The sequence below is a fragment of the Aethalodelphis obliquidens genome, unplaced genomic scaffold (assembly GCF_003676395.1).
Source record: "Aethalodelphis obliquidens isolate GAN/ISIS:26980383/991018 unplaced genomic scaffold, ASM367639v1 scaffold1, whole genome shotgun sequence".
Taxonomy (NCBI): Eukaryota; Metazoa; Chordata; class Mammalia; order Artiodactyla; family Delphinidae; genus Aethalodelphis; species Aethalodelphis obliquidens.
Genome location: NW_020837945.1, coordinates 75,207,019 through 75,222,136, shown reverse-complemented (window position 1 = coordinate 75,222,136; position 15,118 = coordinate 75,207,019). Strand labels below are relative to the sequence as shown.

The following is a 15,118-nucleotide window of genomic DNA, read 5'->3' as shown; positions in this document are numbered from 1 at the left end:
AAAGCAGGGGGATGGTAGCAGTATTGTTACCATGGCAGTATTGTTGTGAGGATTACATGGGTTAATGATTACAAAACACTTGGAACAATGCCTGATAAACAGCAGGGAAGAGTTTCCCAATACAGTCATTATCATCACCACCACCAGCTTGACCTTGAGCAAGTTACTGTCCGCCCCCGTGGGGTTAAATTTCCCCACCAGCGACATGATGGGGTGGATGAACTGGTCTCAGCAAGATCCCCACCAGCTTAACTCCTCTATAATTCTTCGAATCCTATTACAACTCTCTAAATCCTCCTAAGGCTCTGAGGTCTCAGCAGCAGCAGAGAGAGAAGGTCCATTGCCAGGAGTCTTACTAGCCCATGGAGCTTCAACTCCTCCCAAACATAGGCTGGACCCAGTGTCCCACAGTCTACTCAGCCAGCCTCCTTCCTTACCGTAGATACAGACTGTTCAGAGACAAAAATATTCATTGTGATACTCAAAGCTGTGTAGACAGCAGAGAAGTGAGAAAAGGACACACGTCACGGGGTGGGCGGCAGGGGGAACCAGAGAGAAAGACAAGGAACAATCAGAAGACAAAAAGCAAACATGACACACCAGAAATAGTGTGCCCACCAGGTTATTTATTCAGCATTCTTCACCTAATAGCTTAAAAAAACTTCAAACTACAAGGCAGCTCTGTAGCAGGGAAATGTTCCCTATCTAGAAGCACAGCCCTCTCAAAGTGATTCCCCTTCACTTTAAACCCAGGCAGATGCTCCCCAGGGAGCAGATGCTACTGAGTGGACAGTCTTAGGTACAAACACCTTTCTCAGGAAGCAGTCACTTGCCAGACATTTAACTCACCTCCACTCTGCCCAAAAGTAAAATCAGTGTTCAGGATGATCAAGTCCCCTTTCCCTTCTGGGCCTCAGTTTCCACTTCTGTAAAATGGAGGAGGGAGCAACTCAGGCCACCTAACTTCCAAGTTTCCTAACAGCATTAAAATTGTAGTATTCCAGGACTTCCCTGGTGGCACAGCGGTTAAGAATCTGCCTGCCAATGCAGGGGACACGGGTTCGATCCCTGGTCCAGGAAGATCCCACATGCCACGGAGCAACTAAGCCCTTGCACCACAACTACTGAGCCCGCGCTCTAGAGCCCACGAGCCACAACTACTGAGCCCACGTGCCACAACTACCGAAGCCCATGCGCCTAGAGCCAGTGCTCCACAAGAGAAGCCACTGCAATGAGAAGCCCACACACCACAACGAAGAGTAGTCCCCACTCGCTGCATCTAGAGAAAGCCCACGTGCAGCAACAAGGACCCAACGCAGCCAAAAATAAATTAATTAATTAAAACAATTTTTAAATTGTAGTATTCCATCAATGATTTCCACTTTGCAGGAAGAAAGGTTTTTTTTCTTAATGAGGTAAAAAAAAAAGATCCACAGTTATTTGCTATTTTCTGCCTGAAGCTAGGTTTCCTGGGTTCAAATTGCCAGTCTACCACTAGCTTTGTGACTTTGGGCAAATTGCTTAATCTCTCTGTGCTTTGGATTGCTCATCAGTAAATAAGAATAATACCTTCCTCATAGGGTTGTCGCTAGGATTAATTTAGATAATGTACATAAAGTATAAAGCACTTAGAACTATTCTTGGAACATGGTAGACATTATTTGAGTGTGGTTATTATTATTTTCAGTTACACAGAGAGTTTTTCATTCAAAGGGAAAACTTATTTGGAAATGGCATGATAGAAGTAACACCAACACACACACACACACACACACACACACACACACACACACACACACAGCAGGTAGACGGGAAACCTGGGTTCTAACCATGATTCTGCCCCCAAACTAGCTGTACAGTAGTGGATGAACTATGGCCCTTCTCTGGGGCCTCAGATTCCAGATCAGAGGTGATAAACTGGCAGCCACAGTTTGACCTACAAGGGAGGTGAGAGGTGATCTCCTTCACCAGTGCAGCCCCCTACTGCCTGGCATCCCTGACTCTGACATCAAGAACCAGCTGGCATTTACCACGCGGCACACTGCACACACTTTCCTTACCACCCAGTCCCTGGTGGGCCTTTGGCTCCCTGGTTCGGATCTAGAGGGACCACCCCCTCTCACAACTGGGCTATGAGCCCCCGGGGCACCATATGCCAGCAGGATTCTGTTGTTCCAGATCAGAAACACAGCCTGTGTTAAAGCAGGCTGCGCACACCAAGGGCACAGTTGAGAACAAACTGTTGAGATTTCTTTATTAATCACAGCATCATCCGTACAAGCAGCTGCTATCAGGAACAGCTGCAGCTGCTAAAAGGGTGATCTTGAAGCAGCCTAGAAAAGTGCTTCCAAGTTGCATCCCGACAACAGGCACGTGCAGACCTGCAGTCTATTAGCCTAGTTCTTCTTACCAATCCTCAGTGCCTCTCTCTGGACCAGAAATCCTCCTTCTTCCATACCCTGAGGTGGCGTGGGACAAGGGAGGTTCCTAGAATCAGCCTAATACAAAGAATTTGGGGTGAACTTCAAAGGATTTCAATTTGATTCCACCTCAACCATTCAGTGACCTTGAGTGAGTTACTTCTCTTGACCACGGGTTTCTTCCTATGTTAAAACAGAGACAATAATAATACCTACTCTATATGGTTGTTGTGAAAAGTCAAAACTAGATTATGCCTATGAAAGTATTTTGTACACTGTGGAAGTCCAGATGAAAAAATACAGGTTTATCATTTTCCCATGAAAACTGCAGTTTGACGCATAAACCATCTAATACAGAATTCACTGTTGTTAGCTTAGGGCTATCAGAGGTGAAATCAGAGAATTACATGGCTACAAAGGGCCTTTTGAGGATCTGTAACCCAACCTTTCTACACTGTCTCCCTCTCCTCCAGTCCCTGAATGCTATCAACAAGAGCCTAGCCAAAGGGTGGCCCCACTTGGAAAACCTCCACCTGCAGGAAACTCGCTATATTCCAAGGCAGGCAGCCCATTCCTTCCACTGTGGGCCTAATCCAAACATAGACCATTCCTCCTGGTAGAGACCAAATCAGACTTGCTATAATTTAAAGCAGCCTTGAAAGCTGCTTTCAAATGGACCCACCCCAGGGCCTTTGCACATGATGTTCTACCTACTTGAATACACTTCCATCAGTCTTCAGGTGGCCAGGTCCTTCTTATCTTTCCAGTTCAAATGTCTCTGCTTCAGAGAGGCCTTCTCTATCACTCTTCACTCCATCCTACCCAACCTTCCATCATAAGGGTCTGTGCTTTTTTTTTTTTTAAGCGCACATCCCTATTTACTCATGTGCTTAAATCTTGTTGAATTCCCCAGAGAACATAAGTCTTAATGAGGTAGTGACCTTGCTTCTCTAATTCACCACTCTGTACTGTTATTATACAGTAACTTCACCATAGTAATTACACTAGTTCATGGTAGGCACTCCAACATATGTTGAATGAATTTTATGAATTAATGAATGAATACTCAATTCTATGCACACTGTAAACATTCAAATACTCATTACAAGAAACAAAAACCTCAACAAGCCTTACACCAACTCCCACTACTGACTTAACTCACAAGTATTAATCAAGTCTTCCTGTGTTGAGGGAAAAAAATATAAAAAATAAACAAACTCAACAACAGCTCCCCGTGCCAGCTTTATTCATAGCAGCACTGTCCCTAGTAATCTGTCTCTTTATCTTGTGCAGAGGGAATTCATGAAAAGGCACTTAAGTGGACGAAAAACAGATAGCTGTTTCCTGGAGACAGGGCCTCACATAATGGCATAATTATGGACTGTCCTTAAAGAGATCGCTCAGCTGGCAAGTAGTCACCCAAGTCCATTGTGAATGCTGTCACAGGCCCTCAGATACGCGAGGCTAACAAACAGACATGGAGAATGCGTGCCTACAGGGTATGTACTGAGCCATGCCGCCCTCAGCCAGCCTTACCCACTGTGTACCCTTGGCCCAGTAGAGAGTAGAAAAGCCAGAGAGGTATGAAAGCTGCTACCCTTGCCTGGTCTGGGAACACAGACTCACCCCAGCAACCGTGAAAGATATCTGGGTAGAAAAGCCATAAGCTCTTTGCAGGCTATATGCTGGAGCAGAAGACACCGGAGATCTGGGTTGAGTCCTGTTCTACAACCTACTCTATAACCTCCAACTAAGTCGTATCACCTCCCAGAGTCTCAGTATTCCCCTCTGTAAATGGGGGTTACTAGGTCCTTTCTCAAAGGCTGGTCCAAAGAATAATACCACACCGTATCAGATGCTAATATGTATTGAATCTATAAAGCACTGCACAAAGATAAAGTATTGATGGCAAATTAGCTTATAATCATAAATAATTGCTGCAATTAGGATGCCAGAATAGGCATCCAAACACCTGGAGGTTGACTGGTAAGCACAAGGAACACCTTCATGAGAAAGATGACTTATGCTTTCTATGCATCCTTTAAAGCCCCAAGTGTGGGAGTGCAGGAGGTTCACAAGTACCCCGGATGCCCAGGGAAGAAAAGTCAGGGTCTTCAAGAAAGGGGGATTTCCCACAAGTCACGGTTTGCCACTCTTGGTCAACAAGCTACAGCAATTAATTGGGACATTTCTTAAACTGCCCTATGATAAGTCTTAAGGATGTTATTATTGGAATGTAGGAAAGAACTCCCCTACCACATGAGAAGATCAGATCAAGATTTTCTTGACTCCAGAGACGATGACGGAATATGGCTTAATGAGGGGAGCAACCATTAAGAGACAATGTCAGAAAGCGCTCATGCCTTAAATAGAGCCTGAAATCAGAAGCTGTGCACAGAAAGCCTCTTTTAAAATGCATGAAGTCACGTAACACTCTGTTGGCACCTACTGTTTACGTAAGCCCACTGGGCGCTGCAAAGGTAAATGAGAGCAGGGATTATTTAGCCTACAGCGTGGGGAACATGTGGTAAGGGCTATGAAAGGGGACCAGGTGTTAGGAGAACACAGAGGGAAGGGAAATTTTTCTCCTTGGAGAGATACAGGAAAGCTTCATGAGTCAAGTGGCATTTGAGCTGGGAGAAGAAAACAAAGCAGAGATGAGATGTCAGAATGCTGAGACTCTTAACTGCTTCTGTGACACAGATGTCTTGACAGGCTGGAAAAGCCTGGTGACCCCTGCAAAAAAAACAAGTATATTTAAATGAATGATAAAATTACACAGGACTTCAAAGAAAATTGGTATTAAAACACAAAATGCAGTTAAAAAACAAATTTGTGATAGAGCACCATATGTGATTTTTTATTAATGCATTCAATAAAATCTAGCAGCAAGTCTAACATCTACCATAATTTCAAAGCAGCAGTGAATGGCTTTTTGAGATGTCTGTAATATCTGTAATGTGAAGTGAAAATATCTGTGATTTCTATTGGCAACAAAAGCAAAAAACAGAGGTACTGCTAATACTACTGTGGTTTTTTACCTACTTTTATAATGAAAGGAAATGCAATATTGCAGTTAGCGGTCAATAAAAATAAAGAGGTAATTTTTCCCCAATCAAGTTCACAGATTCCAAGTTTTTGTTTCCATGGACCCAGGTTAAGAAATCCTGATAGAGAAAACAGCCCAAGCAAAAGAAGAAAGCGAGAAATTCGGGTAATGTTATGAGACCATGTAGAACATGCAAAGACACAAATAGGAGATGGCATTGAAAGGAGATGGCCAAACCCTCAGAAGTCACCAAGAAGAAGGTTCTTCATTCCCCAATTATTAAACCACAGAATGTGCTCTAAGTTCCAGAACAGTATCTTCTTTTGAAATAAAAGATGAATGAAAGAAGCAAGGAAACATCTTAACACAGGTTATACCTCCTTTCCAAAAGTGCAGTAGATGACAGCACATTGATAAATTTACTAAAAAAAAACCCCACATATCCAATAGGATTATGTATGTAAAACTGCAAGCATGTAAGTATGAGTGGGTGTAAGCGTGGTTTTTTTTTGTTTTTTTTTTTGCGGTACGCGGGCCTCTCACTGTTGTGGCCTCTCCCGTTGCGGACCACAGGCTCCGGACGCACAGGCTCAGCGGCCATGGCTCACGGGCCCAGCCGCTCCGCAGCATGTGGGATCTTCCGGGACCGGGGCACGAACCCGTGTCCCCTGCATCGGCAGGCGGACTCTCAACCACTGCGCCACCAGGGAAGCCCATAGGCGTGTTTTATAAACATAGACGTCCAGAAAAAATGTACATCAAGTATTAACAGTAATTAGAATTTGGAGGTGATTTTACTTTCTTCTTTGTATTTTCTACAATTGGAAAGTGGGCAAAAAAAAGGCCCAGAAAAGGTTAGGTGACTTAGGGTAACACACATTCCACACAGTACAAAACAGAGCTTTACTAGAACTCAGAAATGTCCTTCTTTTCTACCTTCATCTTCAGAACTGAATGCATCTGAACACAGGAGGTAGATATAATTATTTGCCCCAACTTACATATTCAGACTCTGAGACTCAAGAGTCTGTTAAGTGACTTGCCCAAAATCACAGAGCAAGTTAACTGGAGGAGTTGGGGCTAGAATCCAGTTCTCCTGCCCCTCTAGAAGGCAGAATAGTATCACTGTTGAAAGCAAGGGTTTTCCATCAGCCTGACCTTGGTTAAGTCCCAGCTATACCACTTACTTGCTAGTAAACTTGGACAAATTCCTGAATTTTTCTAATCCTAGAGTTCTCCATTCTTCTTTACTTCAAAGGGTTATGGTGTCCTTGGGAAAAGATCCAATGATGTGAAACCCTATTACAACCTCTGACACAGAGGAAACATTCTAATAATCATCTCAATCACTATGCCTCCCTGTCTCTGTCCCAGGGGGAAGGACTCCAGCTTTACCAGAAGCCAGCGGACATATCTGCTCATTAGACGCAGCAGCCCAGTTCTAGTCTCAAAAGTCAACTGGGATCAGCTCATTGTGTGCACAAGCAGCTCTACTGGACAGGGAACGAACAACATCACGCCTAACACGGGACACAATGTCAGCGTGCTGAGCAGCCAGTTTGGGGATCTCTAGGGATTCGGATTCAATAGGTCTAAAACAGGACCAGAGGTTCCAAATTGTTAAAAAGCTCCAGGAGAATCTAAAGAGCTAACATTCAAGGACAAATTCCTAGTTTGACATGAGAGACTCCACTGTTTCTGTGAATACAAAAGGGACCCAGTCTAATCACAAGCAATGCATTATCCAATGGGTGGCCCAACAAGGCATCATAGCAAGACCAGGGATCATCAATGGTTCCACGGCTCTTCTGTCATGAAGGGCAGCAAACGCCCAGAACCACGGAGGGAGAATTGAAACCAACTCAAACCAGAAGCAAAAAGAAATGTTCAGAGGGACTTCCCTGCCCCAGATGCATAATGTTTTCAGAGCTGGAACAGACTTCAAAGATGATGTCCGTTATACAGATACCACAGCACATTAGTGACCAGAACACTAAGGAACGTACCAAGACTTGGAGGCCCACAAAGCAAAGATTCACAATAAATTCCCTCAGTAAAGATTGCTGGATGAATTCATTAAGGAAAACTGACATTCAAACACTCGAAAGACAGGGCTTCAAAATGGCCTAGTCTGTAGATATAGAAAGTACCTAAAAAATATGGTAGTTTCCGACAGCACTCAGAAACACCACAACCATGGGCTTGAAAGGAGACAAGAGTCAGCAAACTATTCTCTTGAAGTTGATGGGCAAAGCAGAAGAGGGAGGGGTCTCCACAGGCTCATATGAATTAAAGTTTTTGCTCATTATTTTATCCTTAGGACCCTGCATACTGCTTGGCAAACAGTATAACATTCAGTAAATATTTGTTGAACGCATGAAAGTAAGAAAGACAGACCAAAAGAGACCATCTCTGCTCGTGCAGGCTAAGCAGGGTACTGAGTATAGCATTCCCCACGGGGTGGGGCCTTTTTGGTTGTCTGGCCCAAGAGTGATAGGATCTGATTGCCCACACAGTGGAAGGAACATGAGCTTTCGAGTCAGGAATACTTGGGTTCAAACTCAAACTCCGTATGATCTTGGCATAAGTACTTGACCTCTTTGAGCCTCAGTGTTTCATCTTTCAAGGGGGATTAACACCACCTACTGCACCTCTAAAACAGGCATGATGGTATGTATCCTTAAAAAGTTTCTGGAAGAAAATTACATGAATATATTTATGCAAAGTAGCTAGCACAAGGGCCAGCATACAGTATGAACTTAACAAATGGCAATGTGGATTGGAATTAATCATGCCCTCTCCAGCCAGAGCCTATATTCTCCTAGGTCACCTCTAATCATTCTCTATAGTCTTTCTGATAGGAAGCTGCAGAAACAGTTCCAGTGTAAGTTCACTAGATTTTCTAACAATGCCCATTTCTTTAAATAAATAATAAAATCATATATACATTCCTTGTCAGTTTACAAAATAACTTCATATTCACACACATAATTCTGAAACAGTGCATTACTATTATTCCATGTTTAATAGATGAAAATACTATTATCTGTGTTTAATGGATGAAAAACCTAAGACCACCTAGCCAGCAAGAGGCAGACTGAGACAGGAACTATAGATTTTAACATTTTATTCTAATGACCATCAGTGTCTTAACCTGAAATTCAAACGAATGATCTTTCTACGGAATAAAATACTCCAACTCAGACTGCTCCAGAACTCGTGTCAAATGCTGATTGGACTTTACCCTAATACAGCTGAAAGCAGAAACAAATTCTGAAACGAGAGACAATTTTTTTTTTAAACAAAGCCCCTCCTCTGGATTTAATACCTCAGTTCTTGATAGAAGAAGACTTAGAATCGGGCCAAGAGAGTTTTAGCAACATCTCTTCCATTTATTAGCCATGGGACCCTGGATGATTCTTAACCCTAGTAAATTTCAATATCTTCATCTGCGTAATGGGAAAGCAATACCACTCCTAAGGTTGTGTGCAGTTCCCGGCACAGAGAAGGCAGTCAGTAAGTGATAACTACTCTAATGACCACACCATGGTACCAACCATTTGGACTGAAGGGGAAGTGACTTCTTATTTCTTCCTGGCTCTTCTAGCTTCTTCATAACCCCTGTTCTGCATCTGTTCAATGGGGACACAACCAGTCTTCATGCGACCTCACCAGGGAATAAAGATAACAAAAGAGCTGGCAGAGACATTATGCAAATACCAAATATTATTAAAATATTAATGAACTCTGGCAATTTCCCTGAATTCTGATAAATGGTGTTTATTATGCACTGCCAGCCTCTCCCACAATCTGGGCTCTCACATATTAACTAGATAATAACAGCAATCATTCTCCTAAAAGACCAAGGTGTAGAGAAATAAATAGTGAGTCTAGAGGACTCCCGCAAATACCTGCCTCCAAAGGAATCAGAATCTCCGGACAAGCAGAGAAGGCCAGGACAGACCATGGACAGCTGGGTGACCAGCAGCAGGCTCAGATCAACTCCACAGACTAGGTAGACCCCTGTTTTGATAGGACAGTGGAGTTTCCCGGTGCTGACGGGTCACTGTTTATGACAACAGCCTACCACAACTTCGCCCTTCTGCGTAGTAAAGTTGCCTCCGATCTCGATAAAACAAAAAGGATCTGGGAAGCCGGTGGGCGGGGGCTTTAGTCCAGGCTAACAATCTCATACAGAAAGTGGCTGCCCCTGCCAGCTGCCTAAAAACAGAGGTAGCGTTATCCACAGCTCCATTAAAGAGGTTTGCACCAAACTCCTCTGCCATTTCGTTCTGTGTGAGGGGATAATGTTTTCAGGCTGTCGACAATCCTCAGGTGCCGCTCAGTCAGAAGCAGAACAAAGCCAGGAGGACTCACACCCACCCCCCAGAAGCTCCCAGAAATAAGGGCCTGGTGCCACCCCTGTTAACACCTTAACAAGCTGAGGGTCATTAAGACACATCATTCGCATATTCATGAAAGACTGTGGACTGCGGCAAGTGAAACAAAGTGCACAAAAAGAGATTTTGTTGTTTCAAGCCAAGCGAAAATCCCCTTTAGGAAAAGTAAATCCACACAGGGACCCTTGCTGTCGCCAAACCTTCACTTGTCTAGAGCAGCCAGCACCTCATTAAAGGAAAGCAAGCAACTCACAAATGAATGCAGCACCACACACAGGCAAGCTCATTTCGCCATCTGCCTGCTAGTGTCCAGAGGGGCAAGAGGCTTAAACAACATTCTCCTGAATTTTCTCTCCCGCAGGTGGAAATATCAAATTCCCAGGGGGCAAGAAAGACTTCTCTTGCAAGATCAACCGGGTAAAAATGAATAAAAGGGAATTTCGTTTACCTGTCAACACCATGCCACTCATGACATTAAACACAAAATAAATTAAGCACCCGCAGTAATTCACCCTTCGTAAAGGCTTTGAGAAATCAGCGTTATCAGCCGTGGTAGGTTAGCACAGGATTTCCTCATGAGCTGGGCACTTAAACTTACCCCTCCCCACAGCCTCCCATTTTCTGTTCCATGACTATCCTGACTGATGGTGACCGAGCACCTTTTCCTAGTGAACGACCTAGGACAGGAGACATTGGAATTGAGGCCGGCGCTATAACAACACAATGGCAGACTTCCATTATATACGTCAAAGAGAAAGGACATGATTAAGCAACTTAAATAACTTGCCCTGAGCCTTCTCTGTGTATCCCCACCCTTCTGACAATCACTGTGCTGGTTTTCAGATCTGAAAGCTTTGTAAGCTTGTAAGCTTCCCACCGCAAGGTTAGGGAGTTATTTAAACACGCACGCGCGCGCGCGCGCGCACACACACACCACATTTAATTCAATATTAGTTGAAGGGTCGAATCTCTCAATGGAGAGCTTTTCAACCCCATACACAACCTTGGATACACTTGGGGAGTGTGGAGCAAAAAGTAAAATCCAGCCCCAAGTTTTAACATGCTTCATCGAACTTCCCAAAGCGTTACTACCCACCGCCGGCACACGTACAATTTGTATTATCCCCAACCTGGGCTGTGGGGAGTAAGCAAACCGAGAGAAAATACCCGATGATAGAACCAGCAAGGACAGCAGACAGCCGGCTGAAATCCAAGTAGACGGCAGGAGGAAGGCAAAAGCTCAGTCTTCCTCTGTGGTCCAAGACCTATTTCAATTAAATTTCCCACTACCTGGAAAATTGCCTACGAATGTATTTGTCTAGCGCACAGAGACACGCGGTGGGGCAGCGCTACACTGGAGTCCCAGTTCTGCGGAGAGTTCACCGCCAGGCCACGTACTGCATTCAGGCAGAGTTGCACTGGTGGAGCCGCAACCTACGCTAGAGGCTCCCAGCAGCGGACACTCACAGCACTAATCCGAACGACAGGACACTTGGGGAGGGGTTCGGTCTCCCCGGCCTGACTCAATTATTTTCCTTTACACAACATCCAGTTGTGTAAGGAACTGTAGGTGCCAGGCTGGGGGGGGGGGGGGGTGGGAGGGGCGGCATTATTCTAAACCCGGACGTCGCCGGGGTTCGAAACCCAGGACACCTCTCTCGGCCGGTGCATAGACAGCACACAAAGAGGAAGGGGCTGGCGCTCCTCGGGGTCAGAGATCTGAGCGTGGTCGTTTTCGAGCTGGGAATTAGGAATTCCGAGCTCAGCAAGAAGCCCGGAGAAGCACCGGAAATGCTTCCGACCGCTTCAAGGGGAAATCTACTTGCAAATCAAAGTTGCAGGAACTCCCTGCGCCCAGCCTACTTGAGCGGGTTACCAGGGAACACCCAACAAGTTTGGCCACCGGGGGCCCGGCTTGACAGCGCCGCGCCGCAAGCGAGACTAGAGAGCAACTTGTCGCTCCGGCGCCGAGCCAGAGCCCCAGGCTGTCTCCGCGCCCCGAGCTCTGGAGAGGACCGGAGACTCGGCGTTGGGAAGGAGCAGGTCCTTGTCTTTGGAGACAAATCCCTTAATTGAAAGGCGCAGCCGGTTCTCACCTGGACCGCGCGGCTTCCAGGGGCTTCCCCCAAACAGTGAGACGTTTCACCACGAACACTTCACCTGCCTTCCAGGCCCCCGTCGGTGAGAAATTAACAAAAGAGCCAGCGAACTGGGGTGGAAAAGGGACCCGGCACAAAGTATAGTAGGGAGGGGAGGGAAGGCAGCTCAGGTTGCCGCGGAGAAAGAAGGGAAGAGGCGGAACAGAGATGGGTTATACCCCAGGCACCCGGCGGCTCCGGGAAGAAAATCAAGAAGGAAAGAGCGCGCGAGAAGGGGGAATGGGTTCTTTACCCCGCTTCCCATCTCACACACACACACACACTCACAAACACACACACACACACACACACACACATCCCTCCCTCTTTTTCCTCCTTACCCAGCATGGAAAAGATGAAATCCTTGGCTGTGTGAATCTCCAGTGCTCTCTGGTCGTCATATTCCCGCTGGTCGTGCTTCGTGAATTCTTGGATGAGTTTGTTCAATTCCTCCACCCGAGCTCCCGACCTGAAATCCAGCTCCGGGAACGCAGGCTTGTTGTTACAGCCCAGGGAGGCTGCCTTGCTGGCGGTGGGAGCCGCCATCTTCATACAAAACGCGCCGAGTAGCAGCTCCGCGGCGGCGGCGGCAGCACCCACCCCCGCCCCCCCACCCAGGCCCCCTGGGTCTCCTCCCCTCGCCGGCTCCCTGGCTGTGACCCCGGCCCGTGGGCGGGCTGGCGGGCGGGCGTCTAGGCGGGCGGTTCCGGCTCGGTGCGCTCCGGGCGTCCGGGCTTCAGAAGGATCTGGACTGCAGCGAGAGTGCGTGTGTGGCCCCGACACCCTTCCCTGCGGCCCCACGCCCGCCCAGATGCTGCAGGTCTCTGCCCTCCCCTGGACCTAGCTGGCAACTGCGGTAGCGGTTGTAGAGCCAACCCGAGCCTCCCCCGGGCGAGGAAAGTGAAGTGGAAACAATGTGAAATTCACCAGCTCTGAAATCAACAAGCTGCCGGCTCCGGTGTTACGGAGCCAGCACCAGCGTCCCCCATTTAAAGGGACAGCGCACCCAGTGGAAAGAAAAATAAATAAATGGCAGAGGTCTGCGCGCCTATGCCACTTGCCAATCTGTACTCGGGCAGACGAGAGAGGTGTAGACCTATTCTTTCTCTACCTCCACCCCTTTTGGGGGCAGGGCTTGCCAAGCGCGTTCATGAAGGGAGCCTTCCTCTGTCTGATTTTAAGGGCGGTGTCCTGGGCGAGGGCATCCCTATGGGAGCGTTTCCATCTCTAGAACTCCAAAGACTTTAGGTGGTGAAGGAACCTGCCTTAAGGAATATAAACCAATCTTCTGCCATTTCTGCACAGATTGCCAAATATGATATGATTAAGCGTATCAAAAAAAAAAGAGACAGTGCCCACCCCGTCCCGTATAGACACGCCCATTAGCCACTAAAGTATCCCAACCTTTGCCCGAGGTAATTAATTTTTCCTGGAAAACAGTCTATTAAACTTAACATACAATGACTTAATGCGGTTCAGCCCCCTCCAATATAAATATAGGAAAACTCAAGGGTAGGTGTGGGGGAGGGGGAAGAACAATGAATTGCCCCAGGTTCCAATGAATGTTGAATGACAGTTGAAAATTCTCTCCTACAGCAAATACAATTCGAGCGTCCACTATTTGCCAGGCAGAGTGCCAGAATCTCAGTGGACAGGGATAAGCCAAAGGACATGGTTCCTGAGATGGAGTCATACTCACTTGACGAGGCAGATTTTACTAAGTCATGGTCCTTTAGACAGAATAGGATCTCAGACGTGTTTTCAGTGGTTATGAGGTTTTTGACTCAGACACTAAGGAGACCTATTTGTTCTTAGAAAAAAAGGTTATCTTCCTCCCTAATTCTCCAAAATCCAACTCATCTCTATCCCACAGTCCCTGATATAAGATAAAAGCTTTTTCTTACCTGGGTTCTCATGGCCAATAATACAAACTCTTTTGTTCGTCCAGGCTCTGTCGTGCCTTTCCCTATAAAATGGAGATGATAATTCCTGTCTCATATGTTGTTTCAAGGATTACATTAAATAAAGTGGGTCAAGCACTAAGTGCAATGCCTGACATAATAAACATTTAATTAAATGTTAGCTGCTACTATTGTTGTTGTTATAAACTTAACTCTTTCCTCTTTCCAAGTATCCACATTGTTGCCATGGTGATTTTTACAAAACACAGATCTGGGTATTGACATCCTCCTGGATTTTTCTCCTCTTTACTCCCTTCCCAACTTTGTACCAAAGCCAATTCCATAACATGCATTTTTCGAAAGCCTTCCCTAAGACCCTCCACCAAGCTGATGGCAACATTTTCCTCCTTAGAACCTCCACTGCACCCTTTCAGAAACTTCCATATGCCTCTGATGAATTTTGACCCTACTTTATCATTGTTAATGCAAGTTTCAAACTATGAGCTTCCCTAGGATAAGAACTACACCTTACTCATCTTCAGATTTGTCGCTGCAGGAAGGTCCTCAATGTTTATTGAACCAAGTGATGAGTGAAGAACTTTGGCATAACCAGTTAATTTCTTTTGCTTTTGGTTTCCTTCTCTTCGAAACAAGCTTTCTTACCTACTCAGTATTAAAGAGGAAGGATACATGTCCACATGAACGCTGATGCACTGATGAGGGAGCTACTTAAAACTCTGGCTTTTGCAGGTCTGCTATGCTGCCCTGACTTCTCATCTGAGAGGGTATTACCATTAACTGGGCAGTGGGATGAGCTATGCAAGCGGTCGGAACTCCAACACAAATCCATCCACTCCCATCTGTCAGTGCTTCTCTCATGATCAATGGTAGGCATCTGTGAGACAGCTGGCTGCGGCACAGTCATTTCATGGATCAGAATGATTCTAGTTCACCCATGCAAGCAACAACCTCCAACCTAATACAGTTTGAAAGAATTCAGGCAAAAAAGTCAAGACACTTTTTCTTTGTTAATTTCCAAAGTGTGAATGAGGCAATGCTCCTCCCTTGTGACACTTGTATTCATACAGATAAAACAAGTAGTTAGCAGGAATTGTGCCTTATTGTGCCTCAGCCCTGGGTTTTGGATGTTTTGAATGAGGGAGTCAACAAATGGTCTTTCTGTTCTTCTACATTTTCTGTTTACTTTCCA

General features: G+C 45.8%; 1 protein-coding gene across 2 annotated transcripts in view; it reads right to left on the bottom strand.

Moving 5' to 3' along the window:
- Nucleotides 1–13,904, bottom strand: part of MB21D2 (Mab-21 domain containing 2) — a 106,213-nt gene extending 92,309 nt beyond the window's left edge. The window contains exon 1 of one of the 2 annotated variants that reach the window (XM_027108729.1): nt 12,349–13,904. In XM_027108729.1, coding sequence (XP_026964530.1) covers nt 12,349–12,559 — 211 coding nt within the window. In that variant the 5' untranslated portion in view covers nt 12,560–13,904. Of the gene's footprint in view, nt 1–11,965; nt 12,257–12,348 lie in introns of those variants that run through there. The other variant, XM_027108744.1, reaches the window with a different exon arrangement.
- Between the last annotated feature and the right edge of the window lie 1,214 nt (nt 13,905–15,118).